Below are 27,254 nucleotides of genomic sequence, written 5' to 3'. Positions count from 1 at the left end.
GTAATAAGCTGAGTGATTTACTCATTGTGGTTGTTGCTTCACTCATCCTACCAAGGGTGGTTGCCACATTCAAATTCCTTGATGTGACTTGCACATCTTCGCTTTCTTCAATGTTATCGTGTTTATCGTGATCAGCAAACCCGGAGTGCTGTTTCATCTCCTGTCGTATATTTTTAATTATATTCATAATTCAAAAATTTGTAATATAGTGTGGAAAGGAACTTTTTGTAACTGATAACGCTGTGAAATCTACGCTCGAACTGATCTTGATATCGCGCGCTCTATCTCACATGACTTCCTAGAGACGTAGAACAGTGACGAAATAGAATTTGCTTAATTTAACGTTTATATGGGATTTTGCATGGGCTTCTATGGTTTGCAATATTTAGGAAATAATATATATTAACATCGATATTAGATTCATTCTTTTCTAGTGGAAAGCGGGATGCTTTCACTTAAGGTCAATGATGTATTGTCTAACATTTACACCGGATTATGTTACTGATATTTAATATGGAATTCGAGCTTTGCCCATATGAACTGTTCAGCATGCTTCCAAACAAAAATCAGCAGGAATATTCAGTTGATTAATCTATGATAAACCTTTCACCTTTTAACTCTGCTATACCGGTCACAAGCCCGTGACTTGTAGCGTATAAGGCTTTCTACTTTTGAGTAGACTTGTGTTATTATATATTAATTGAAATTGGATCACGCGCCATTTTATTCGGGACTCCCCTTAAAGCGTTAGGGTTTCCCCCAATTATTTGTTCGTTTGTAAAGAGTCGAGCTTAACACGGCATCTTCAAGCTGTATGCAAGAACGACTATTTGTACTCCTAAATATTTACGTAAGTATTCAAAATTTTGTAATAATAGTCATGTAACGTTTGCGTAAGCGACGGGATTTTAATTGAGCGTTGTTCCCTCACAATTCATGTTGTATGTTTATGGAGAAACAAAATTTCTGTGACGTTGTTTGGATGTATATTGTCGCTATTCAATAGTCATGTTCATGGTAATTTTTGGTGAATTTTTAACAATAATATAAAGTATGATTTGTAGTATGGTATTTTTGTAGCCTATAGAGATAAATCCGCCCTGTCAGAAATATCAAACATTAACTAATTTAGCTTTACCTAAACGTTGCATTCCCAACAACAAGTTGAAATTTTAAAGGTCAAGCGCACATAAATATATGTTTCAGGTTTTAATACTTTCTTATTTTGATATTGCTTGCTCCCATTATAACGTCGCTTGAATGTGTTAAACAATACGTAGTTTGGATGCAGTATTTCGCTTGTTTTCAAAAATATGAAATGTGTTCTTTCAAAGACTTTTTCTTGTAAGATTTACCTTGTATTAGTTGCGATCGGCTGATAATCAATGGGGAAGTATGAAATGTTATTGAAAGAAACTAAATAATTGTTACACAATCCAAAACCTTTGACAGGCTAACATGAAACATGTACACGTACTTTGCTTACCTATTTCAAAGGAAAAATCCCATTTAGGCAGGTATCAGGTCACGTGCAGGTCAAAAATTTTGGTATTTTTGCTAACAATTGTTGCATACGTTTTCCAATTTTTTGAGCTGCTACACTTTATACGCACCTATGTAAGCACCCCATGTTTTTAGTGTTGAGACATCCTTGCTTTTTCATTCTAGAGAACTTTCCTGTGCATATCCAAAAATGCTTTGTATTATTTGTGTACAGCAACTCTTCTATTTTACTCATTTGAAAATTTCCATCATTCCATGATAGCGAAAGTGCTCACAAACCTATACATTTGCCTCACTTCCGCGTATTGTAAACATACGAGTTAGTTTAAAGTTAATTTCTGAATACAGCCTTATTATACATAGGTATAATTATGTATAATTATGTAAGATTTGTAGTCACATCAGATATAGTGATGAATTGAGTATGAAGAGTAGAAAATCTAATGATGTACATAAAGTAAATTGCTAACCGGTACAAGAGTTTATATTTATGCACTTCATTTAAATGAATTAAGCAATTTCAACTGTTTTTGAGTAAAATTACCATAACGATCAACATGGCCTACGAAAAAGTACTGAAATGGAGACCCTCGGAAATATGGCGTTGACGTACGTACCTCCAACTTCCATAAACAAAAAAAATTTTCCTGAAGTACTTACCCAGCTAGCAAAATCACGTTGTCTCAACGTTTTACCAACGTTCGTCGAACGTTCACACAACGTCGAAGACCAACGTTGAGACAACATGATTTTGTAAAATCGTAGGAACGTGGTGGCGACGTTAGGATGAACTTTGGGATGTAACGTATTTTCAACCTAAACCCGACGTTTATACAACGCTCATACAACGTTTATCCAACGTTCATACAACATACAATAAATGATGCATTATTTGTGAAATCATAAAACAGCCTTTCTAATGATACGAACTATAGTTTAATTTCCGTATAATCAACTTTTAATTCATCTATTTTGCTGTGCGTTTTTTAATATACATATTTACAAAAATGCTAATTAAGCCGATTCCAATAAGTTGCCATTTCGCACCTGCAAGAAAATAACATATATGATTATTAGAAAATGGTAGTCTATACATCATTTTTATTATATGTCTTACCACCTACAACAACAATGACAAATTTGTCTGTAAAAGATGCCATTTAAATTGAAAACTGAATCGTCTGCTTACGTACGTCGGACATAAGAACTTATTACGCGCTACAACGTCATCTCATACGCACGAGAAGCAAAACAAGTGAACAAAACTTTAATCGTTACGGCACCTTTTTCACATTTAACCAACACTTGCTTTTTTATATAAATAATAAAACGATCATTGAATTGGGTTTTCACGTAATATAAAGAAATATCAAGGCATCAATGTGCTCTATCTGCCTCAGCGTTAGTAGATTGAACAAACCTTGGCCTTCATAAGTCTTAATTCATAAACTATTTCATTCAATAATTGTTTAATATCACGCTAAGCGAAGTGTATATTATAAATCTAATCATGCAGTTTGAGTTAAGAAAATTTAAAACTTGCACAAATCTAATACCTGCACTAAAATGAACGTTTTTAAAGGTACGCATGATGTATATGTGTCCATTCCATTTTGCTTTACTTTTAATTGAAGGACAATGAAAGACACATGCTCACTTTCTTTAAGTGCACATGCCAATAATGTTATTGGGTATTTTTCTCAACTTACACAGACAAGAAAATACAAATATCTTAACTATGAGATTACGAAGTAAAATAAGTTAAATTCTCCCTCTCTAAGTTAAAAAATCAAACAAAGTAAAAATAGCATCTATATACTTTACACAGCAATCTATGATGATAATGACATGTTACCTTAAATCTGGAACCACCTTGCTTGCCTGGAGCATATTTTAAAAATTCGGCAATTTGCTCTTCAACGTAGGCCTCGTTGCATCCTTTATGAGCTTTGAGGCAGGAGTCTAACAAGTGAAACGAAATAGAAAAGACATACTTTAAATAAATTGCATAGATAAAACACCAAATCCTCTTCGTAAGCTGAATGATAAACAACAATTCATTATAGTGACATATGCAAAACAGTTAAATGCATTAGCTTTTAAAACTTGCAACAATATTCCTTATGACAAGGAGCAACATAAATGGCTGATTTTCCAATTCATGAACGAGAAAAAAGAGACAAAACATGGTACTGCTGCAGCAATCATTATCGTCTAATTGTGCTTACTTGTTACAACTTTGCAGAGGGCAAGGTGCTGAAATGGTCGCTTTGACTTTCTGCCTTTTAAACTACATTGGGACCATAGATTATTTGTTCCCAGCTTTGTCATAATTTTCTAACACTGTTTGCACAGGTGTTTGCGCACAGTGCTACCAAATTAAGGCTTTTTGGGTTAAAATTATGCCAATCCACTAGTTATAAACTAATTAGTTAATTCAATTACAGCAATGGACATTTTTATATTTTTGGTGTAGTTCGTTTTGAATTGTGCTTTTAATAAACTTAACATTTGCCATCTTACGGATCAATTCTGATTACCAGAAACAGCTTGAAATATACCTAAATGATACAACCAAACATCGGACATGATCTTAACAAACCTTTATAGTTTCTACAATAAGAATTCTATATCAACTTTCCTTCGTTTAATTTATCAGAATATAATGTAATGTTATCTTATCAAGGCGTGAGATTTACTTTTCCCAACATTTAATCCAACGAACGCCTAGTTTGTCTTATTAAACTTAAACAAGCAAATGAAACAAAAGTTACACAATCTGATATTGTAAATTTTCATGTATAAGACGAACTCTTAATTATGGAGCTAAGGTTTTTTTTAACAAACTCCCAAAATACCAAGGAAACCATATAAAATGCAGACAAGTTAATAAAAACAATAAAAATCATAAGGCCGTATCTTTGCTTTACATAACAATAAACTTTTAATATTTTATATTAAGTTGCACAAAATAATTTTCCACGTATCAACTCAAAGGACGCAATCATTTGACGCTTAACTTTTCAGAACGTTAAGTGATTTGAAAGATCGAATGTTCAAAGTTTGGAGCCATCAACTAGTAAAAGGTTTGTAAGACTAAAGATAAAGAATTATCGTGTGTGTTAACGATCTGTAAATGAGATCTTAAATAATAATTGCTCATCATATTTAATTGATAAACTTTTAATAAATATTGGTCACACCCAAGTACTATACCAAGTAATATACATCATAGATACCCGTAGCACTTTGCAATCCTGTAATTGTACACCAATCAAACCAAGTTACAAATACAAACATATTAACTGCTTACCAAAAAAAATCACTGCCATTCATCTAAAATATAACGTGTTTAACATGATGTGTTTAATTGTAATTTAATTTATGTTTATTAAAAGTGGTTTTTTGCCTTTTAGCAACGTTATTATTTTGGAAATGTTGCATTTCTTTAAATGTTTATCCATAAACCATTTATACTAAAGATTTCAACAAGCACAATTCAGACGTTCATGACATATAATTGTGCAATGATATTGTGTTATTGAACGGGCAAGAGTACCAATAGTATAAAAATAAAACTGACATATCGAGCTGTAGTTTTTTTACCAATCGCTCCCAAAGTACCTTAAGAATGGTATAATGTAAAATAATTTACACTTCTCATTTCTATTGATGATTTCGACCCAAATTAAATTCGAATTTATTAAGAAAAACAATAAAAATCATAAGGCCGTATCTTTGCTTTTACATAACAATTATCTTTTAATGTTTTAAATTCAGTTGCACAAAATAATTTGCCACGTATCAACTCAACGGACGAAGCCATTTGACGCTTAAATTATCAGAACATTAAGAAATCTGAAAGATCGAATGTTCAATGCTTTAACCGTCGACCAGTAAAAGTTTGTAAGACAAAAGACAAAGAATTATCGTGTGTGTAAACGATGTATAAATGAAATCTTAAATAATAGTTGTTCGTCAAATATACTTAATACACTTTTAATAAATATTAGTCTCAACCTTAGTACTATAAAATATACATCATAGATACCCGTAGCATCTTGTGATCCTGTAGTTGTATACCAATTAAACAAAGTTACAAATACAAAAAATTTGCTTACCAAAAAATCACTGTCATCTAAAGGAAGGCGTGTTTATCATGATGTGCTTGCTTGCTAAGGAATTCAAATTGTTTGCTAGCATGCAATTATATTTATCTTTGGGTGAGGACGGTATATTTATAAAATATGTGTTATTTCATTATACTTGTGATAGTATGAAATGACATTTATAAATCAGGAAGAAAATTTAGTTTGAAATTGCAAATGGACTCATGCATGCTATCATTGAATATTTTAAATATTTAGTCGTTTTTTTTAAACATTTAGTCGTTTTGTAACGTTGCAATTATCTTTCGTCGAGCTGTTAACGCTAAGGTGATACATACAAATTCATAGCATTAAATAAAAAAACTGAAAATCTTTGATTTCTGATTTGTAAAAACAGAGCTTTTGGACCACATGGTGGTGTACAGCAGAAATTCTTATAAAATTCTGCTATGTTTGAGGCACTTCTATTTAAAATTAAACCGATTAACTAAATATAAACTAATTATTCAATTCAATTACAGCAATGAACATATTTGTATTCTAGGTTTTGAATCGTTTTGACTTGCGACATTGATATACTTAACTTTTGCCACCTTACGAATCAATTCAGATTACCAGAAACAGCTTGTAGTTAAATATACCTAACAGATGCAACAAAATATTAGACTTGATTTTAACAAATCTTTATAATTTTTACAAGAATAATTTCGACCATAGAAATATTTTCTGAAAACTTTAACTTTAATACGCTTAAATTTAATACGCTTTAATACGCTTTAATAAGCAGAACTTTTTTTAACTTCAGGTCAGCTTGCCTCTAATCGTTTATCAGATATGTTTGGATAAATGAGTAAAATTATAATTCATTAATTTTTGTTGCTGTCCTTTTCGTCCAAAATGCACATTTACTATAAAAATTCATTGTACATTGGGAAAATCGGAGCAACTCTTATGCATTTAATTGTTTTAGTTTAACTTATCCCTAAATGTACTGACTTTATGTCTTTCAAAGAATTGCAGTTGAAACTGGGGATAAACAGTGACGAAAAAGACTTTAGAGACGGTGAAAAACCCGATTTTGAAGGTCAATAAGAGTGGTGCATGCTCATTTTTATATAACAAATCATTGAATGTGATTCACGTGAAACGGCTTTTTACTATCATGCATAAGCCTCAAAAATTTTAACAAGGTCTTAATTTGACGCTTGACAAGTGATATGCTAATATTTATTTTTGCTTCATTTACCATTTTTTGATTTGACAGATCTTGCATGAAATGGAAGCGTCTTCTTCAAGACTTTATGAAGAAACAAGTGAAGCCAGTAGTAAGCGTCGCAGCCCTAATATTGACGGCAAGTAAAACTCATGCCTTGTTACTAACAAATCATAAGTAATTGAATGAAAATCTCGGGTAAAGTATTCAACGTAAGCAAAATGACGAGTGTCTAAGTGGTATGACAAAACACAACATACCCATTTATATTTGAAGGTAAAGTAAAGTATGTTAGTAGAGGGTATAGGGAGGTGTCAGTGAGTGATGTGTAAAGGGAAAACCAAGGAGATGCACTGAAAGAGGACAAGTCGAACCTTAATGCTTTGATGTGTTGTTGCCTATTTTCTCGAGATAATTTATGGCAAAGCAACAGAAAGAGAAACATGTAATCATTTACTGTTGAAATTTTACGCTTGTGTGCGAGGAAGTCATATATTCTGCATTTTTATGAGAAATAGATATGGCTATATGACGAATGGCTTTTAAACATTGGAACTAAAAAAAATGCACGATTTGAGAAATAAAGTATTTGCATTTGTCGCTTGTTATAGAAGCAATGTTTCCACACTACAAAGACATTTTGTTTCATATTATATACAATTTACGCATAGTTTTCAAATTTGAAAATGACTTGGAGCAATGAGCATACATCACAACAGAGTTTAGACAATAATGTCAATATTGAAATATCGAATTTTAAACTGTTTTTTGTACGAAATGTATACAATGGCATAAGTATGAAATATTTACCATAGTTTCTGAGTAGCAGCAAGTTTAAAAAACATTTAAAAAAAAGATGATTTTTCATAAGCAAACATGTTTCTACATTAACAAAATGCCATCTTCAGTACGAAATGATTAGTGTTAAGAAATATGATACAGTATAGGAAGAGGCGATATGAATAAATTTTTCACACTGAATGGGAATGTGATATAGTTAAAAAGCGTTTTAATTGTTTTATCTTGAAAGTCGGTAGCCTCCATTGCATCTATCGATCTATTGTACAACCTCTAGTTTTGAACTCCTTTCGAACAACTTTATTCTTAATTCAGACGACTGACACTTAAATTACGTGGTCTCAACTCTGCTCCGAAAATTGATGTAAAAAACTACAATTTTCTGTGTGTCGTCTCAGCTTGATCACAAATTGATCGATGTGTAGCATTGTTTACATATAGACAAATCTAAAAATCCTATCTTTTATTTTCTGATTACAGATAAACTGCACTGCAATCGACTAATTAGAATTGAGAAATATCTCAAAGTGTATTTTTACAATCTATATTACATGGTTTTTATGGGTTTGATTGGAATCTACCACTTTCACCACTTATATTTTCGTATGTCACGTGATACAAACTGTAAACATTGCGTACATTGTCACAGCTCAATCATACATTCTTATATAGCGTGGACTGTTTTTGCTAGAAAAATTTCAGGTATTCTTTTAGCAATTTTATGACACAAATATCTTTTTTAATTTTGTTATAAAAGGCAGTGGTTCTGTTAGTTATATAGTTGCTAGCTTCTATAGTCAATCATAATCGACTTTAGAATATGTGAATACTGAATAGTGTGGATGGAAAAGATCGTTAAAACGTTATGTGCTTTGTGTATTTTTTAACAACGATTCTCGCCATACGAAGTTGATGAAAAATAATGAAACTGGTAACAAAGTATAATTTTTAAAGGTTCGTGTACAATAAAGTGAAATTTTGCACCATATTCAACTTTATGTCTGATTGAATGTTTAAATTAGCTACGCCGTCACATAGCTAACCCAATTCTTTTTATGTGACCCAAGATCATTAACTAGAGGCAACATTCATCATTTACCTATTGACTGTTACTTCTAAGAGACTTAAAAAGATAGTTGTGTTACTAAACTGCCCTAAGAACACATCAATACTCGAAAATTTCTCAAGTCAAAACAGTCATTGCCGTATGAAAATATATGATAGAGCTGTGAACATTATAGGGAATATACAGTAGGTCCATATCCTGTGCAACTTGCTGCTGTATATCTAATTAGATTATTGGCTGCTGTTAGCCATTTTGTCATTCCTGTTGGTCAAAAAAAGCAATTGACTGGCTGCCACTATGGTAATCACATGCGTAATGAGATATGTGTTGCACGAAAAAAATCCTTGGAGTGTCTCTACTGTATATTCACTACAATGTGTCTGTGACTATGTACGCAATGTTCACAGTTTCTAGGTACCACGTGACATGCAAAATATTACTCATGTTTTCTAAGCAGAACTTCCTTGTAATTTGCAGCAAGATTGTCTTAAAAGTTGTTGACATTGCTCCATAGAAATAAGGAATGAATATTATTCACAGAATGCATGAATTTATGTAAATGAAAAAGACACAAGAAGAGCACGTTTCAAGAATAAGAGTTAGACATAGAGAAGAGTATGGCCCTGTTTACATGTCACCGGAACGAAGTCAAACCGCTACCAGCTGGTGTCGGTCATAATATTATTTATAGTAAATGTTTACATGGGATCGATACGAAAATAACTCAGAGCAGTCTGAAGTCGTACCTCCTGCTGAACCGATCCGACTAAGTGCAGAACGGTATGAATTGAAAAACCGGCATCAATGTAAACTCAAATTAATGTTCAGACCGGTCTGAAATAGCATCAACGCATGCGCACAAAAGCAAATTAAAATTAGCCTGCAAAGGAGGCATTATGCGAATGAGGATTTTTCGTGATTTCGTGCCGGTCCCATGTAAACATGCAACAAATTCTGATTTTCATTTCAGTTTAACTTCGTTGCAGTCTCATGTAAACAGGGCCTACGTAGATAGGGTGGAGGCAATTATAAGTTATGTACACAGTAAGAAGCGTAGAGAAAAATAAAAAAATAAGAGGTGTATGAATACATTGAAGGAAGACAAGGGGAACCTCTACTTGTTTATCATTATGAATGACGAAGTCTTAGCTTTAGTTAGCAAAGTGCTCATATTTTGGCATTTTACTTACAAACACTATCTATTCATACGGTTTGGGTTATTGTAAAATAACCATAGGCCAAACGTCTCCATACAACGGAGAAGATGAATCATGCTCTAGAATGTAGAGGAATGAGTAATGTGGTTACACGAGGTAGAAGTTCAGATTGATGTAGAGTGATGTGGATGGAATGGAGAAAAAGTCCTTCGTGTTAAATGACAAAATAATTTCAACTAATATGAAAAGAAAGGTGTACAATACAGTAAAAATCCATCATTGTTGTATGGTTTTGAGATAGTGGCAATGGTAATAAGACAGATGGCGGAGCATGGAGGTTGGACAAGTAGAGACTCTTTAATCTGTCATTTCATTAAAAGTTTAGTAGCAAAGATTAAAGACTTTATCTAAAAGGCAAAAGAGTGAAAAAATCTTTTGTTGAAACAAAGCCGTTTTGTTATATCTTCCACTATAAAATATAAAATTTAGCATAAGAAATAGCTACATGCTTCAAAAAACTTTAATTTTTCTACACTCAAAATCATTTTGTAAGCATTGCGTTGTTTAAACGAAAGTGCTATATTAAATTAAAAACAACATTTTTCTGTGTCGATTGCCTTTAATCATAACAGATATATGTTTGCATGATTGATTAATTTTTGACAACTTTAATGATTGGTGCTAAGATTTTACAAAAATTCGAAGTCGTTATCCAAATTTTAGTTGTATTTGAGTAAATACGAGCTACATATTCTTATGAATTTGATTAGTTTTGTTGCACTCACCTCTGAATGTAATACTTTTATGTCATTTAAAGAATGACAGCTGTAAGAGTGGGAATATCTTGCTCATTCAGTTCAGCATAGAAGTCTATTGTCAGAATTGTGTTATCCCGGAGCAGACATTGACAATTGCGTTTCTTTTCTGTCATCATAATTATTTCACCTCCTACTACTTTACTTCAACGTCTTATGATAAATTAGTGATTATTGTAATTAAGTTATCATAATCTTAACAGATTTTGATTTCATCATTAAGTAGTTTCTGATTTTGATGGTTGATGGAAATTTAATTTTGCAAAATTAACATTCTGTATTCTAATCTTTCGGGAATTAAAGGAATTTGTGCTACCTTTTTGTGTTTATTGTGTTTGTGTCACTCACCTCATGAAACTAATACTTTTATGCCATTTTCAGAAAAACAGTTTCCGAAGTGGAAATGCACTGATGAATCAATAAAGCACAGAAAATTGTTGCTAAAGTTGATAGAATATGGACGTAATCCCAATGTGAAGGTTGAAAATGTGGGCGATGTACGTGTAATTTTCTTAGACGAGTTTTGCATTGGCAAAGGAAGTGATGGAACACGTGTTTATCTTGGACTGGGTAAGGATGGTTACGGTAAAGCAGTGAAACGAATAAATCGAGATAACTACATCCAGCTTGCGCTGCACGAAGAGGAAATTTTGAATAAATTCAACGCAAGAAATTCGAAATTTGTTGTGAATTACTCTTTCCTAGAGAAAGGGACTGGAACAGAATATGTATATTTGATATTAGACTTATGTGAAGAATCATTGGAGAGTTTTGTCAAGTCTTCTACTTTACATGATCTTCAAAAAGCTTTTCCCGAAATTCTCAGACAAATTTTGCAAGGATTAGTTGATCTTCATAGCGGCCCAACTCCTATTCTTCATCGTGATTTAAAGCCCACCAATGTTCTTCGAGATTCACAAGGCAACTTTCTGATAGCTGACTTTGGCATTAGTCGAATATTGGATAACGATTCTACGACACATAAAAGCAGTCCTAATATGGGAACTGAGTATTGGATTGCTCCTGAATCATATTGCGAAGATAAAGATACAATTGATAAGGGACGGTACAAGAAAGAGTCTGATGTATATGTAAGTGTAAGAATATGAAGATTGTTTTATGCAGTGCGGTGTTTGAAATTAAATGTAGATATGTCTTCGTCACTTTGTTAATTTCCTGCTCAACACTGTGTGACTTCATAGCTCAGTTGGTCAGAGTACTGCACCGGCACCGCAGAGGTCATGGGCTTGAATCACGTTGAGTCACCTGAATTTTTCAGGTTCATGAGACAATTGCTTAAATTGTCCAACAAAGTGTAGAAGATCATATCTACATTTAAGTGTAAGAATGTTAACATTTACAAAACTCACAGCGAAATTTAATTTTGTGAGAGTTTATTATCTTAGAATGCAGGAATGGTGGCATATTATGTTGCAACAAAAGGGAAACATCCTTTTGGAACTAAACGGCTTAGATTGGACAACATGTTAAATGGGGAACCTGTTGGCTTGGATGAAATCAAGGATGAAACATTAAAAGATCTTCTGTCGTGGATGTTAAAACTACAACCAGAAGAAAGACCATCTGCTAACGAAGCCTTGACACATCCATTTTTTATGTCGGATGACGAGAAATTTCACTTTTTATGTAAAGTTGGAAATCTTCAACAGATTAAGACAAATGATCCCCTGTGTAGTATCGTCCAACAATTGAATATTGAATCTTCAAATTGGAAAAGTCAAATGGATAACGATGTTTATGAATATTTGGTAAATGGAAGAGAGTATAAATCTTCATGGACAGAATGCTTAAAGCTTATTCGAAATATTGGCCAGGATTGGAACGATCGACCAAGACTACAACCAGAACAATTTAATAAGATTGGCGATTACAAGGCGTATTTTCTCCGAACATTTCCTAATCTCCCTGTTCGGGTACATGCAGCTGTCAGGTCAAATGATGAATTGAAAAACAAACCAAAACTTAAGGGTAAGCATGCTAGCTTGAATTTTCTCATTTTTTATTACACTTAAATTATGTGATCGTTGTACAATAGCAATTTGATTACATAATGTTTTTACGTGATAATGACATCATTTCTTTGCTCATTAGTCTTTATTTACTTAAGTTCGAAGAAAAAAAATATGAGAAAAATATTCATTACTACCATCAATATATATTGTAAAAATTTTGAAGATTGCAAAAATGAGCCAATTTGACTATATGAATTCTCAAAGTTGCACAATAAAAAGAAGGCTATTTACAATTTTCATTATGAATAATTTAGCATTAAATTGCACATTTATTAAACGATCTTCTAAATTCTAAATTTACAGAAAATTACAAGTTTTTTTGCGCTCTCTCCTTACTAAGTATATTGAAGATTACCTCTTCAGTGTGTACATCATTCAAAAGTCCACAAAGATCATTTTCTAGTTTAGAATTAAATTTTGAATACTTTTTACTTAGAAGTGCATTTTGAAAGTTGCATAGAGCATAAAAGTTGGTGTATAATTTATTTCCACTAGAAACTTTCCCAAAATAGATAAGCAAATAACGTTACAAATCATAAAACATAAAAACAACGACTTTATTCATTGATTTCAATAAATTACTCCCACTGATCTCAAAATAAGTAAATATAATTATTTGGACTATATTAGAATATCAAGTGAGTCCAAAAATCTCATTTATGATTCAAACTGTGTCTTAATTGATGATTGTCAACTGGCTTAATAAACTCCATTAAAAGGTGCGCGTGAATCAGTTCAAGCCACTTACGACTTAAGCCACCCGATTGAGCAAGCATAACGCTGCTGCTAAAATATCGCTTACAGAACTCAATGGATGTATCATTTTTTCTTACATATGGTAGCACGGACCACTGTATAGAGGGCCGAAACTAGAACTTTTAATGGGGTGGGGAGATAATGTTTAAAAAACGCTGCTGATGAAATATCGCTCACAGACTTCAATGTCTGTATCATGTTTTTTTAGATATTGTAGTACTGGCCACTGTGTACAGGAACGAAACTATAATTTTATTGGGGTTGGGGAGGAGGTGTTTAATAACGCAACTGCTGAAATATCGCTTACAGATCTCAATGGCTGTATCATGTTTTCTCAGATACTGTAGCACGGACCACTTTATAGAGGACCGAAACTATGACTTTTATTGGGGTGGGTGAGGGGTGTTTAATAACGCTGCTGCTGAAATATCGCTTGCAGAACTCAACGGCTGTATCATGTTTTTTTAGATATTGTGGCATGGACCATTGTATAGAGGACCGAAACTATAACGTTTAGTGCGGTGGGGGAGGGGTGTTTAATAACGCTGCAGATGAAATATCGCTTACGGAAGTCAATGGCTGTATCATGTTTTCTCAGATATTGTAGAACGGACCACTGTATAGAGGTCCACAATTCAAATAAACAATAGATCAGTAAATTGACAGGCAGATGGATAGATACAAAATTAATATGAAAATGTTTTTGTTTAAAAGCATGGAAATGATTGGTTTAATTGCTCTCTTTAACTCTATTTATAAGAGAACTCCAAAGGAGCGTTGTATTGTTCGTGAAACTTTTTAAAATTTTTAAAAGGTGATTGTGTTGGCAAAAGATAATTAAACAGTTCTGCCTCGTACATAAAATGCATCCATATACAAAAAAGATGTTACAACATTTGAAGCCAGATTTTCAATCATTTGCTTGCATCGTTCGTGTTGCTTATCTTGTCAATTTATTATACTTTAACACTTCAACATCATTATTTTTTTCACATGTTTCTAAAACAGACCAGAATTTTATCAAAAGGACTAGAAAATATGATAAGAATTCAAATCGCTTACTTTTTTCGTGGGGGGAAAAATTTATTGTATTTCATGATGTTGGTGTTTATTTAAAGTAGCATTCCTATTAAATATACTAGCCGCTGACCATATACCAAATATGGTGGTATGAACAAAACGTGCGATATATACGTATTCCTAGGCAGGTTAATATTGTTGAGCTATCTTATGTAAAACTCGTATTTTCTGAAATAAAATAAATCGTTCTAAACTATTCGCGATCCATCGACATATTCAACAGATGATTCCTTTTCTCCCTGGGCGAAAATTTCCTCAAAATGGAAATTTTCTCGATAACGAAAAACCCTGACACAATAGACACATGACAGACAAATTTTTTCTTTCAAATAAATCATCATATGCCTAATAAAATAATTGAAAATTGAAAATAACTATTTTCAATTCGACAAAGGGAAAACAATACTAGCAATCGTTTTGAAGAACGCAAATACCATGGGGAATCGGAAAAGTAATTATCCATGGCATTTGCGATCTTCAAAACGATTTTCAGATTTGTCACCACGATAAAGTATCTATTTTAATACTAACAATGTTTCACGAGAATAAGAAAAAGCATGAGGTAGAGTTTAAGTTTGTAGAAATATAGATAACATGGTTCACTTCACCAATGAATAAGAGAAACAGTACGTGTCAGATAATTTAGAGTTAAAGCATAAAATACCTATGAAACGAAAATTTAGCAACCGGTGTTATACTTTTATTGAACAGATATTTTGATATGATAGTGGACTTTCTCTACTAGTTTATGCATAACAGTTTTCATTCTCGATCTATTTAAGTTTTTATTATTTCCGATTTATCTGATATCCCACTGGATAATGAGAACTAGATGTATTAGATAAATTTGCTGATATATTATTTTAAGATGGCGGTGTTTCCTTCTTTGTGATGTGTTAATGATATAAAGTACTGCGTACCACTATCAGCCTAAAGTTGTCAGGAAACTGAAGAGTATTTGGAACATTGTTGCAGCGACTCATTTTGCATGCAATATGATGTCACAAGTTAGATAAATTGGTAATTGCAAGGACTTCAATATTTTTAGAATCAAAAAAGTGATGCAGAAAAGGTTTTATAAAGCACCTTGTCATTTCAAAGTTGTGATCAATACAGATATAATTTAACTAGGAAAATTTTTGTTTCATTGTAACTTTAAGATGTCCAAACAAGGTTTGGGAGAATAATTGTAGAGATCGAACTTCAATGCAAATGTTTAGCAACAAGCATGAGATAGTCTATCTAAAAGACGAGTGTCGAGAATAGAAAGAAAAATTTTGTGATCAAGCTATTTTGTGATCTTTTGGTATAAAAAATTTTTTAGACTCTAAAAAATATATGCTCTCAAAGTTTTAATTTAATATTTTCGAAAAACGCAAGGTTACTCCTTAGCAAAAATTCATGACATTACTGAAGAGGGAAGTTTTTGTGATTAATTGTTTAGTATAAGCTAACCTCGAATGATATCAGTTAAAAAATTTATGATATGTCTAATAATTGTTAATACTTTCTTAAAAGTGTACGGTAACGGTATCCTTTCCTAATTGGGGAAGTTTAAGCTATTTCAATGTATTTATTTCGTTTCTTTAACCCTTAAATGTAGTCTTTTTATCTAGAACAGGGGAAATACATTGATCAAAAATTTGCAGTAGCTAATAATATCGTTTCCTGATTGGGAAAGTTTAAGCTATTTTGACGTATTCATTTCGTTTCTTTCACCCTTGAATGCAATATTTTATCAAATATTTTTAGAATTGGTTGAACAAGAGTGGAAATACATTGATGAACCAACGAAACATAGAGAATTGTTTTTGAAATTGATTGAATATGGACGCAACCACAGTGTTGAGGTTAAAATGGTGGGCAATGTACGTGTAATTTTCTCACCCGAGTTTTGCATCGGCAAAGGAAATAATGAAACCCGTGTTTTTCTTGGACTGGGTAAGGATGGTTACGGTAAAGCAGTGAAACGAATACCTCGAGATAGATACATCCAGCTTGCGTTGCACGAAAAGAAAATTTTAAATACATCCAACGCAAGAAAGTCGAAATATGTTGTGAATTATTCTTTCCTAGAGGAAGAGACTGGAACAGAATATGTATATTTGATATTAGACTTATATGAAGAATCATTGGAGATGTTTGTCAAGTCTTCTATTTTGCATGATCTTCAAAAAGCTCTTCCCGAAATTCTCGGACAAATTTTGCAAGGATTAGCTGATCTTCATAGGGGCCCAAATCCTATTCTTCATCGTGATTTAAAGCCCACCAGTATTCTTCGTGATTCACAAGGCAAATTTCTGATATCTAATTTTGGCATAGGTCGAATATTGGATAACGATTCTACGACATATGAAAGCATGCCTAACATGGGAACTGAGTATTGGATTGCTCCTGAATCATATTGTGATGATATAGATACAGTCGAAACAGGACGGTACATGAAAGAGTCTGATGTAATGGTAGGTGCAGGAATATGACCATTTGCAAGACATGCATATATGCAGTCGATATTTAACATTAGATTTTTAATCTTTTTAGAATGCAGGAATGATAGCTTATTATGTTGCAACAAAAGGAAAACATCCTTTTGGAACTAAACCGTATAGACTGATTAACATGTTGAATGGAAAACCTGTTGGCTTGGAGGAAATCAAGGATGAAACATTGAAAGACCTTCTATCGTGGATGCTAAACCGAGAACCTGAAGACAGACCATCTGCTAACGAGGCGTTAAAACATCCATTTCTTATGTCGGATGACGAGAAATTTGACTTATTAAGTAAGATTGGAGATCTTCAGCAGATTAAGACAAATGATCCCCTGTGTAGTGTCGTTCAACAATTGAATAGTGAATCCTCAGATTGGAAAAGTCAAATGGATTGTGATGTTTATGATTATTTGGTGAATGAAAGGCGCTATAAATCTTCATGGACAGAATGCTTAAGACTAATTCGAAATACTGACCAGGATTGGAAGAAACTAACACTGCAAAAACCACAACAAGAACCATTTTATAAGATTGGCGATTACAGGGCGTATTTTCTCCGAACATTTCCTAATCTCCCTCTTCGTGTACATGCTGCTGTCAGGTCAAATGAAGAATTGAGAAACAAACCAGAACTTAAGAACTTTTTTAATTTTAATGAAAGCGAACTACATCAATAAACAATTTAGATACAACAGAACCTGTAGGGGTGAAAAAAGTAGCTATTAAGAAATCATTGATACTGTTGAGATCTAATTTAGTAGGTATAAAAAAAAACAGTTTCCACGACGTATTTAGATGATATTTCACCCCGTTTCTGGTGAATCTATAGCCTGTGGTATTCATTTATACAATGTATATATTTAATTTTTACTGTAAATTGTTTTGGAAAAAGACTGAAGGTGAACATGACATTAAAAGTTAACTTTTATGCTTGCCTGCACTGATATATTTTGCTCTACATTCATCCAACATAATAAACTCGTATACGATAAAAAATTGTATTTCTGAAATTCTTATGATTACTAAAAGTCTGGCCTTGGTGTATTGGGAGTTCCTTATCGTATAAACCTGACCATCAGAAGTTGTGCATAAATCCGTAAGTAGAATCTTTTGTGTTTTACTATCTCACATTAATTACGTAGCTGATCAACATAAAATAGCTGAATTACATAACATTTTCATGAGATTGAGTGATTGACAGCATTTCGTCTAAGAATTTGTATATGGACTCAATAATATTTTAATTAGTTTTATAGAAAAATATTCATAGTTGTCATCATTTTCTGATATTTTGCTTAGTTCATGCGCTGTAACCCTGACAATTATTTTGTGCCTAAATCCATACAACTAAAATACAAGTGTTATGTATTTAAGATTTCTTAAATAAATATTGAATATATACCTAAATACACGTTGGATTAACCACGGCGCTCTCTGTTGCCTATATTGTAGAAACTATCTCACACTCACATTTACTGAGTAAAGATTCAAAATAATCTTATAACTGTTGGAAGACCTTGTATTTACTCCACAGATAGAAAATAGTGCAAATTTATGTTGATTTTATCATCTCAGATCCCATATCATCTGGTGGGTATCCGCACATTGTCACATGAAAGCAATCAGTATTAGTTGTGAGACAGTTTTAATTTAAAGTTTTGTAAATCATTTATATAAATTTTGAGCTTTTGCGCTTTTTTTATTTTATTGAATTAACTTCTCAAAGAGCATACTATAACAGCAAAAGAACGTAAATAAATTCAAAATGACAAAGAACAATGCTACAGCTTTCTCCAGTTACTGCAGCCTTTTAAACACAACGTTGCAAAGAGCAAACTATAACAACAAAAGAACGTAAATAATTTCTAAATGACAAAGAACAATGCTACAGCATTCTCCAGTTACTGCAGCCTTTCAAACACAACGTTGCAAAGAGCAAACTATAACAACAAAAGCACGAAAATAACTTCTAAATGGCAAAGAACAATGCTACAGCTTTCTCTAGTTACTGCAGCCTTTTAAACACAACGTTGCAAAGAGCAAACTATAACAACAAAAGAACGTAAATAATTTCTAAATGACAAAGAACAATGCTACAGCATTCTCCAGTTACTGCAGCCTTTCAAACACAACGTTGCAAAGAGCAAACTATAACAACAAAAGCACGAAAATAACTTCTAAATGGCAAAGAACAATGCTACAGCTTTCTCTAGTTACTGCAGCCTTTCAAACACAACGTTGCAAAGAGCAAACTATAACAACAAAAGCACGAAAATAACTTCTAAATGGCAAAGAACAATGCTACAGCTTTCTCCAGTTACTCCAGCCTTTTAAACACAACGTTGCAAAGTGCAAACTATAACAACAAAAGAACGTAAATAAATTCTAAATGGCAAAGAACAATACTACAGCTTTCTCCAGTTACTGCAGCCTTTTAAACACAACGTTGCAAAGTGCAAACTATAACAACAAAAGTACGTAAATAAATTCTAAATGGCAAAGAACAATGCTACAGCTTTCTCCAGTTACTGCAGCCTTTTAAACACAACGTTGCAAAGAGCAAACTATAACAACAAAAGTACGTAAATAAATTCTAAATGACAAAGAACAATGCTACAGCTTTCTCCAGTTACTACAGCCTTTTAAAAGCAACGTTGCAAAGAGCAAACTATAACAACAAAAACAACGACTTTATTCATTGATTTCAATAAACTACACCCACTGATCTCAAAATAAATAAATGTAATTATTTGGACTATATTAGAAGAGCAAGTGACTCCAAAAATCTCATTTATGATTCAAACTGTGTCTTAATTGATGATTGTCAACTGGTTTGATGACCTCCATTAAAAAATGCACGTGAGTCAGACCAAGCCACTTACGACTTAAGCCACCCGATTGAGCAAGAGTAACACTACCGCATAAATATCGCTTACAGAATTCAATGGCTGTATCATGTTTTCTTAGTTATTGTAGCACTGACCACTGTATAGAGAGCCGAAACTATAACTTTTGGTGGGTTGGGGGAGGGGGTGTTTAATAACACTGCTAATGAAATATCGCATGCAGAATTTAATGGCTGTATTATATTTTCTTAGATATTGTAGCACTGATAACTGTATAGAGGCCCGAAACTATACCATTTAGTGGGGTTGGGGAGGGGGTGTTTAATAACGCTGCTGATGAAATATCGCTTACGGAACTCAATAGATGTATCATGTTTTCTCAGATATTGAAGCACGGACCACTGTTTAGAGGGCCTAAACTATAATTTATATTGGGGTTGGGAAGGGGTGTTAAACGACGCAGCTGCTAAAATATCACTTGCAGAATTTAATGGCTGTGACATGTTTTCCCAGATGCTGTAGCACGGATTACTTTATAGAGGGCCGAAACTATAACTTTTAGTGGTGTGGGAAGATATATTCTTTAACGCTGCTGATGAAATATTGCTTACAGAACTTAATGGCTATATCATGTTTTCTCAGATATTGTATCATTGACCATTGTATAGAGGGGCAAAACTAGAACGTTAATTGGGTAGGAAATGGGGTGCTTAATAACGCTGCTGATGAGATGTCACTGACAGAACTCAATGCCAGTATCATGTTTTCTCGGATATTGTAGCACGTACCACTGTATAGAGAGGATCGAGACTAGAATGTTTAGTGGGTGGGAGAGGGGGTATTCATATTTTCAATTGTGGTCCACTGATTTCTTGTGAATACCAACGTATTCTACATTTAACATAATGCAAATATAGTTAAACAAATAGACCAATAAATAGACAGTTAGATGGCTAGATATAAAATTGATTTGAAATTTTTATGTGAAAGCATGGAAATGATTTGCTCAATTGCTCTCTTTAACTTTATTTATAAGAGATCTCCAAAGGAGCGTTCTATTATACGAGAAAGTTTTTCAAATTAGTAAAATGTGATTGTGGTAGCCAAAGACAATTGAAATGTTCTGCATCCCACATAAAATACAAAAAAGATGTTACAAATTTTAAAGACGTAAATTCGATCATTTGCTTGCATCGTTCGTGTTGCTTATCTTGTCAATTATTTTATACTTTAGCACTACAACATCATGATTTCTTTCACATGTTTCTAAAACAGACAAGAATCTTATCGAAAGGGCTGAAAGATATGAGAAGAATTTAAATCGCTTACTTTTTTGTGGTGTTGAATATTCATTGAATTTCATGATTCCTTTTCTACCTGAAGAAATATTTCATCAAAAAGTAAATTTTCTCGATAACGAAAACCAGCACACAATAGACACAAGACAGAAAAATTGTTTCTTGTAAATAAACCATCATATGCTTAGTAAAATAAATGAAAAATACAAAAACCATCGTTCTCAAGATATTGAAGCTTTTATTATGTTCGATTCATCTAACTTGTGACGTCACATTGCATTATAAGAACTAGAATTATTCGGTGCATTTGCTAATACTTTACTTCAACTTTGCAGAGTGTCTTTCTTTGTGATTTGTTAATGATATAAAATACTGCCTACTATTATCAACGTAAAGTTGTCAGGAAATTGAAGTTTATTTAAAACATGGCAGCGACTCATTTTGCATGCAATATGATGTCACAAGTTAGATAAATTGGTAATAGCAAGGACTTCACTTCAGTATTTTTTGAATAAAAGAATCATACATAAAAGGTTTTAAAAAGCATTCATTTCAAAGTTCTGGTCAATGTAAATATTATGTAACTAGCAAAGTTTTCGTTTCATTTGCACTTTAATGATGTTCAAACAAGGTTTGAGAGAATAATTGTTGAGTTTTCGCTGCTGATCGAACTTCAATGCTCATATTTGGCATTAATCTTATAATAGTCTATCTAAAAGATGAGTGTCGAGAATGAAAAGAAAAATTAAATGAAGCTGTTTTGTTATCTTCTGCTGTAAACAAATTTTTAGACTCTAAAAAATATGCTCTAGAATATTATATTTAAATTTTCCCAAAAACTTATGGTTATTTCTGTAAAAAATATATGAAATTACTGCAGAAAGAAGTTTTTGTGATTAATTGTATGGTATAAGCTAACCTCAGATGTTGCCAGATTTGATTGTACAATTAAAGAACTTATGATTTGTTTAGTGGTTGCTGATAAGTTTTTCAAAAATAGTATCCTTTCCTGATTGGGAAAGTTTAAGCTATTTTGACGTATTAATTTCGTTTCCTTCACCCTTGAATGGAATATTTTATCTAATTTTTTTTAGAATTGGTGTTGCAAGAGTGGAAATACATTGATGAATCGACGAAACATAGAGAATTGTTTTTAAAATTGATTGAATATGGACGCAACTCCAGTGTTGAGGTTAAAGTGGTGGGCAATGTACGAGTAATTTTCTCAGAAGAGTTTTGCATTGGTAAAGGAAGTGATGGAACACGTGTTTATCTTGGACTGGGTAAGGATGGTTACGGTAAAGCAGTGAAACAAATACGTCGAGATAGCTACATCCAGCTTGCGCTGCACGAAAAGGAAATTTTGAATAAATTCAACGCAAGAAATTCGAAATATGTTGTGAATTATTCTTTCCTAGAGGAAGAGACTGGAACAGAATATGTATATTTGACATTAGACTTATGTGAAGAATCATTGGACAGTTTTGTCAAGTCTTCTACTTTACATGATCTTCAAAAAGCTCTTCCCGAAATTCTCAGACAAATTTTGCAAGGATTAGTTGATCTTCATAGCGGCCCAAATCCTATTCTTCATCGTGATTTAAAGCCCACCAATGTTCTTCGAGATTTACAAGACAACTTTCTGATAGCTGATTTTGGCATTAGTCGAATATTGGATAACGATTCTACGACATATCAAAGCAAGCCTAACACGGGAACTGAGTATTGGATTGCTCCTGAATCATATTGTGAAGATAAAGATACAGTCGATAAAGGACGGTACAAGAAAGAGTCTGATGTAATGGTAGGGTGAAGGAATATAACCATTTGCACGACATGCATGTATACAGTCAATTTGTAACATTACATTGTTAATCTTTTTAGAATGCAGGAATGGTAAGTTATTATATTGCAACAAAGGAAAACACCCGTTTGGAACTAAACGGCATAGATTGGACAATATGTTAAATGGAAACCCTGTTGGCTTGGACGAAATCAAGGATGAAACATTAAAGACCTTTTGATGTGGATGTTAAACCGAGAACCCGAAGACAGGCCATCAGCTTACGTGGCGTTAAAACATCCATTTCTTATGTCGGATGACGAGAAATTTGACTTATTATGTAAAGTTGGAAATCTTCACCAGATTAAGACAAATGATCCCCAATCAATTGTTGTTCAACAATTGAATAGTGAGTCCTCAGACTGGAAAAGTAAAATAGACAGTGTTGTTTATGATTATTTTAGAACGGACGTGGTGACTGGAAAGAATTTTACATATGACTCTTCATGGACAGAATGTTTAAGACTTATTCGAAATATTAACCAACATTGGAACGATCGACCACGGCCAAGACCTCAACCAGAACCATTTTATAAGATTGGCGATCACAAGGCGTATATTCTCAAAAATTCCCTAATCTTCCTGTTCGAGTGCATGCTACTGTGAGGTCCAATGAAGAAGAATTGAAAACAATCCAGATCTCAAGAACTTTTTAATTTCAGTGAAAAGAAACCACATCAAAAATATACAGTTTTAAAACAGTAAAAACAGTTTGCGAAAAGGCAAGTGAACAGGAAAGATACCGTGTAAAATAGAATTTACTCAGATTGGAGAAGACAAATAAATTTTTCACGTATATGATTATTTTAATTGTTGGCTTTCATTGACAGATCGATTGATTGCGACAAGAACTAAAACCATCCATTTTATAAAGTTAATGATCCTAAGGAATTCTTTTTGAAATCCCAGTTTGGGTGCGTGCGGCTGTTTGATGTAATGACGAATTGAAAAACAACCCAGAACTTAAGAATTTTTTCAGTTTTTAATGAAAGCGAACCACAATGAAAAGTTTACTGACAGGAAAACAAGTAAGAAATCGACGATACGGTAGTTAAAGGTTTTATTTTATAGATGTAAAGTAGCAAAACACTTTTCACGACGTATTTGGATGATGCATAATCACATTTCTGCATGTAGCTTACACTATTGAATGATATAATATCTGATTATTTAAATTTTAATCTCAATTGCTTTTGTTGAAGACGTATGATATGTAAAGTCAACTTTTCTATACATTATAAAACTCTGATACGATAGAAAATGGTATTTCTGGAGCTACAATATTACCAAGGTCACGTTTATTAAAGTATTAAAAGGCAGTCATAAGGGCCAATGCCAAAAGCACAATTAAATGGACTTAAGCTCTGAATTTAATAAACATTAATTATCTGAAGAGACTAAAGCCTTTACAGCAAATAAAGAGTGAATCCGGTATAGCACGCAGCCTGAAAGTCTGGTCTTGAATGTTGTGGGCTCTTGGGAGTTGCTTATGCTGTAAAACTCAGCATCGTCTGTTGAGCAACTCCATAGATAGAATTTAGGAGTGCTTTTTTGTTTTACTATTTCACATTATTTACGCAGCTCATCAATACAAAACAGTTGAATTAAATAACATTTTTCATGAGATCAACAGAATTTCTTCTAATGGATTCTTTAATATTTTAATTAGTTTTAATTTGATTTATTAAATGAATATTGAATATACAGATAAGGTTAACTACCTCTCTCTGTATCACCTGTTTTCTAAAAACTCTCTCACGCCCACATTCATTGAATAAAGTTTAAAAATAATCTTATAACTGCTGGAAGACCTTGTATTCACTCCACTGATTGCTTGATTTGAAATATTTCACCAAAAATCTTATATCATAGATTGATGGGTAAAAGAGTTTGCATTGATTAGTAAGAACAAGGCTGTTGTGTTGCACACATTGAGGGTTAGAGTTTTGTGAGATTCTAGAATACTGGTGTATAACTTTCTCGACAACTTCACGAACATATAGTGGATGGTCAATTGAAAGAATAACTTAATGCCTAAGGTTTACCGGGGGGCCACGGCGTTTCAGCACTTATTTGGCATCTGTTTCAACTTTGTCTATTCCTGAGGCAAAATATAACCTGTAAGTAATTGTAAATTTCGGGCTTAAAACATTTTCATTCGTAAAATTTCATAAATACAAAAACTCCAAGTATTTGAATTAGGCCATCTATTAAAATAATATTGGCCATGGGCCATCCAAACACGGAAGTTATTAAATTTTATATGACCACTTACCATATTCTCACCAAAGATAGGGCATGAAAAGAAAAAAATTCAAATGATGTAGTATCAATGGAAAATTTTTTGAAATTCAAGAAACATTTGGGTCCAAACATGCAAAAAATCAAGAATTTTTGAAATCATCAGTTTTTACGGCAGCAATTCCAACATCACTATTTTATAAAACATTACGACTTTTTTTGTTAACTACAATGAACGCTTGTGTAGCCGTTTGGTAGCTGTAACAGTCAAGACAAAGCTATCTATGATGTGGGATCGAGGCTTGGCCCTGTCATTGACATTTAAGTTCTACAAACTTTGTCATATTCTTTTCTTGTACGATATATTTATGATTATTATAGACATCAACAATTACATTGAAGACCATTACGTCGTATTTGTATGGTCATGAAGCCTTGCGCACATTTTTTCATAGTGTAAGGTTGATTCCATAGAAATTTCTCTAACAAAAGAATATATGATTACGCTGTCTAATTTGAAGAAGAATAGAGATATTTGTCAAAAAGTTTGCTTCATGGCATGGTTTCCCACGTTTGCTTACAAACAAATTGATCAACATCAACACAACACTTCTCAAACTACCGTGAACACATAATACGATGTCATTTACATCCCTCTACATATAAAGGTTGTAGAATTGTTGAAAGTTGCATGCGTAAGATTTGTATATTTCATTATCTCAGACCCCAGATCATTTGCTAGGTATCCGCACATTAATGTCACATGAAAGCACTCAGTAATAATTGTGTGACAGTTTTAGTTTAAAGTTTTGTACGAGTAGCATCATTTAGCTTTTGTTAACTTATTTAACTTTGCAAACAGCACATACTATAATAACAAAGGAACGTAGTAAACTGATAAGTAATAAAGAACAAGCTACAGCTTTCACCAGCAATTTAAACATAACGTTACTAACATTAAAAACAACACGATTTATGTAATTCATAATAGTGCAAGAAATTTTTCATGAATTGACCAAGGCAGACATTATTGCCTCTTAACCTGATATCTCTTGCTTTTATTTTAGTATGATTTTAGAAATGTTCTTGTTTAACAGTGAGTTGTAACATATGATAGCTAGATTGCACAACCGTGTTTTACTTTTGCTGCAAGGATTGGTTGGCAATGGTAACAAGTCTTCATCAATTTTCACAAGACTATGAATTATTTGGTACTCGTTTACATAACACACGTCATTCTTTTTTAAATGTCATACGTAGTCGCATAGAAATCTAAGTATAACATCGGACTGAATTGTAAGAGATATTCTATATGCATGCACTTAGTAAGTATGTAAGATTTATAACTCATGCAACGGTACACAAACCACCTCCTGAAATTTGATATCCACTAAAGCACCACCTTTCACTGGAGGGAAACGAACGTACATCGTAATCCCATTTACTTCCAAAATTGAAGGGAAGTGTCAATAAACAAATATGAATATTTTCAGAAAGCAAAATTTAATTAAATTGAAGCATTCGTATGTACAGTGTACTATTATGTCATTAAAAATTGCTATTCTCTTCTACTTATAAACTATACGTCATAAAAATCATCTTCTGTACTTTTAAGACTTCATTTAAATTAATGATTTAAAAAAAAATTGTTTTCAGACTGGACCATATATTTGATTTACGTTATGCTTTATTTTGACGTTTATCACATACTTGACTTTGATAGCAACTGGATTTGGTGAAGATGGAAAACTTAATTACTATTAAGTAAAATATGTGACAACGTCTGCGACCTGTCTTCATACTAACCATTAAAGAAAACAAACAAGGTACTTTTATTAAAACTATGTTTCTTTTTAGGTTTTTATGAAGACATTCCACACATCTTTACCTGGTGTATTAATCGTTTATTTTATGCTCGCTTGCACTGTGGCAAAAAGTATTGAAATTCCCAGGAATGAAATCTTTTTTAAAGGAGACAACATACCACTTTTTACATTTACTGTAA

At 32.8% G+C, this 27,254-nt stretch overlaps 2 protein-coding genes across 2 annotated transcripts in view; both read left to right on the top strand.

Moving 5' to 3' along the window:
• The window catches only part of LOC124449678 (TNF receptor-associated factor 6-like), a 66,720-nt gene that overhangs the window by 6,842 nt on the left and 32,624 nt on the right, over nucleotides 1–27,254 (top strand). The gene's annotated exons all lie outside the window — the stretch shown is intronic.
• LOC124449661 lies at nucleotides 786–18,284 on the top strand. Its single transcript, XM_047000605.1, has 6 exons — nucleotides 786–850; nucleotides 6,877–6,964; nucleotides 11,043–11,752; nucleotides 12,068–12,650; nucleotides 16,283–16,992; nucleotides 17,072–18,284. Exons 1-6 carry the CDS (start codon nucleotides 815–817, stop codon nucleotides 17,696–17,698), a joined length of 2,754 nt encoding a protein of 917 aa, XP_046856561.1. The 5' UTR covers nucleotides 786–814; the 3' UTR covers nucleotides 17,699–18,284.

The sequence above is a fragment of the Xenia sp. Carnegie-2017 genome, unplaced genomic scaffold, assembly GCF_021976095.1.
Source record: "Xenia sp. Carnegie-2017 unplaced genomic scaffold, XeniaSp_v1 HiC_scaffold_23, whole genome shotgun sequence".
Classification (NCBI taxonomy): Eukaryota; Metazoa; Cnidaria; class Anthozoa; order Malacalcyonacea; family Xeniidae; genus Xenia; species Xenia sp. Carnegie-2017.
The sequence above is the reverse complement of the archived record's forward strand: the minus strand, read 5'-3'. Positions and strand labels throughout refer to the sequence as shown.

What these genes read in the sequence shown, in the direction of transcription:
- LOC124449661 (XM_047000605.1), top strand. Translation starts at nt 815, where the DNA reads ATGCAAGAACGACTATTTGTACTCCTAAATATTTAC. An exon ending in AGAAAGAGTCTGATGTATAT is followed by an intron (nt 11,753 to 12,067) that starts GTAAGTGTAAGA and finishes TTATTATCTTAG; the next exon opens with AATGCAGGAATGGTGGCATA. An exon ending in AAACAAACCAAAACTTAAGG is followed by an intron (nt 12,651 to 16,282) that starts GTAAGCATGCTA and finishes AAATATTTTTAG; the next exon opens with AATTGGTTGAACAAGAGTGG.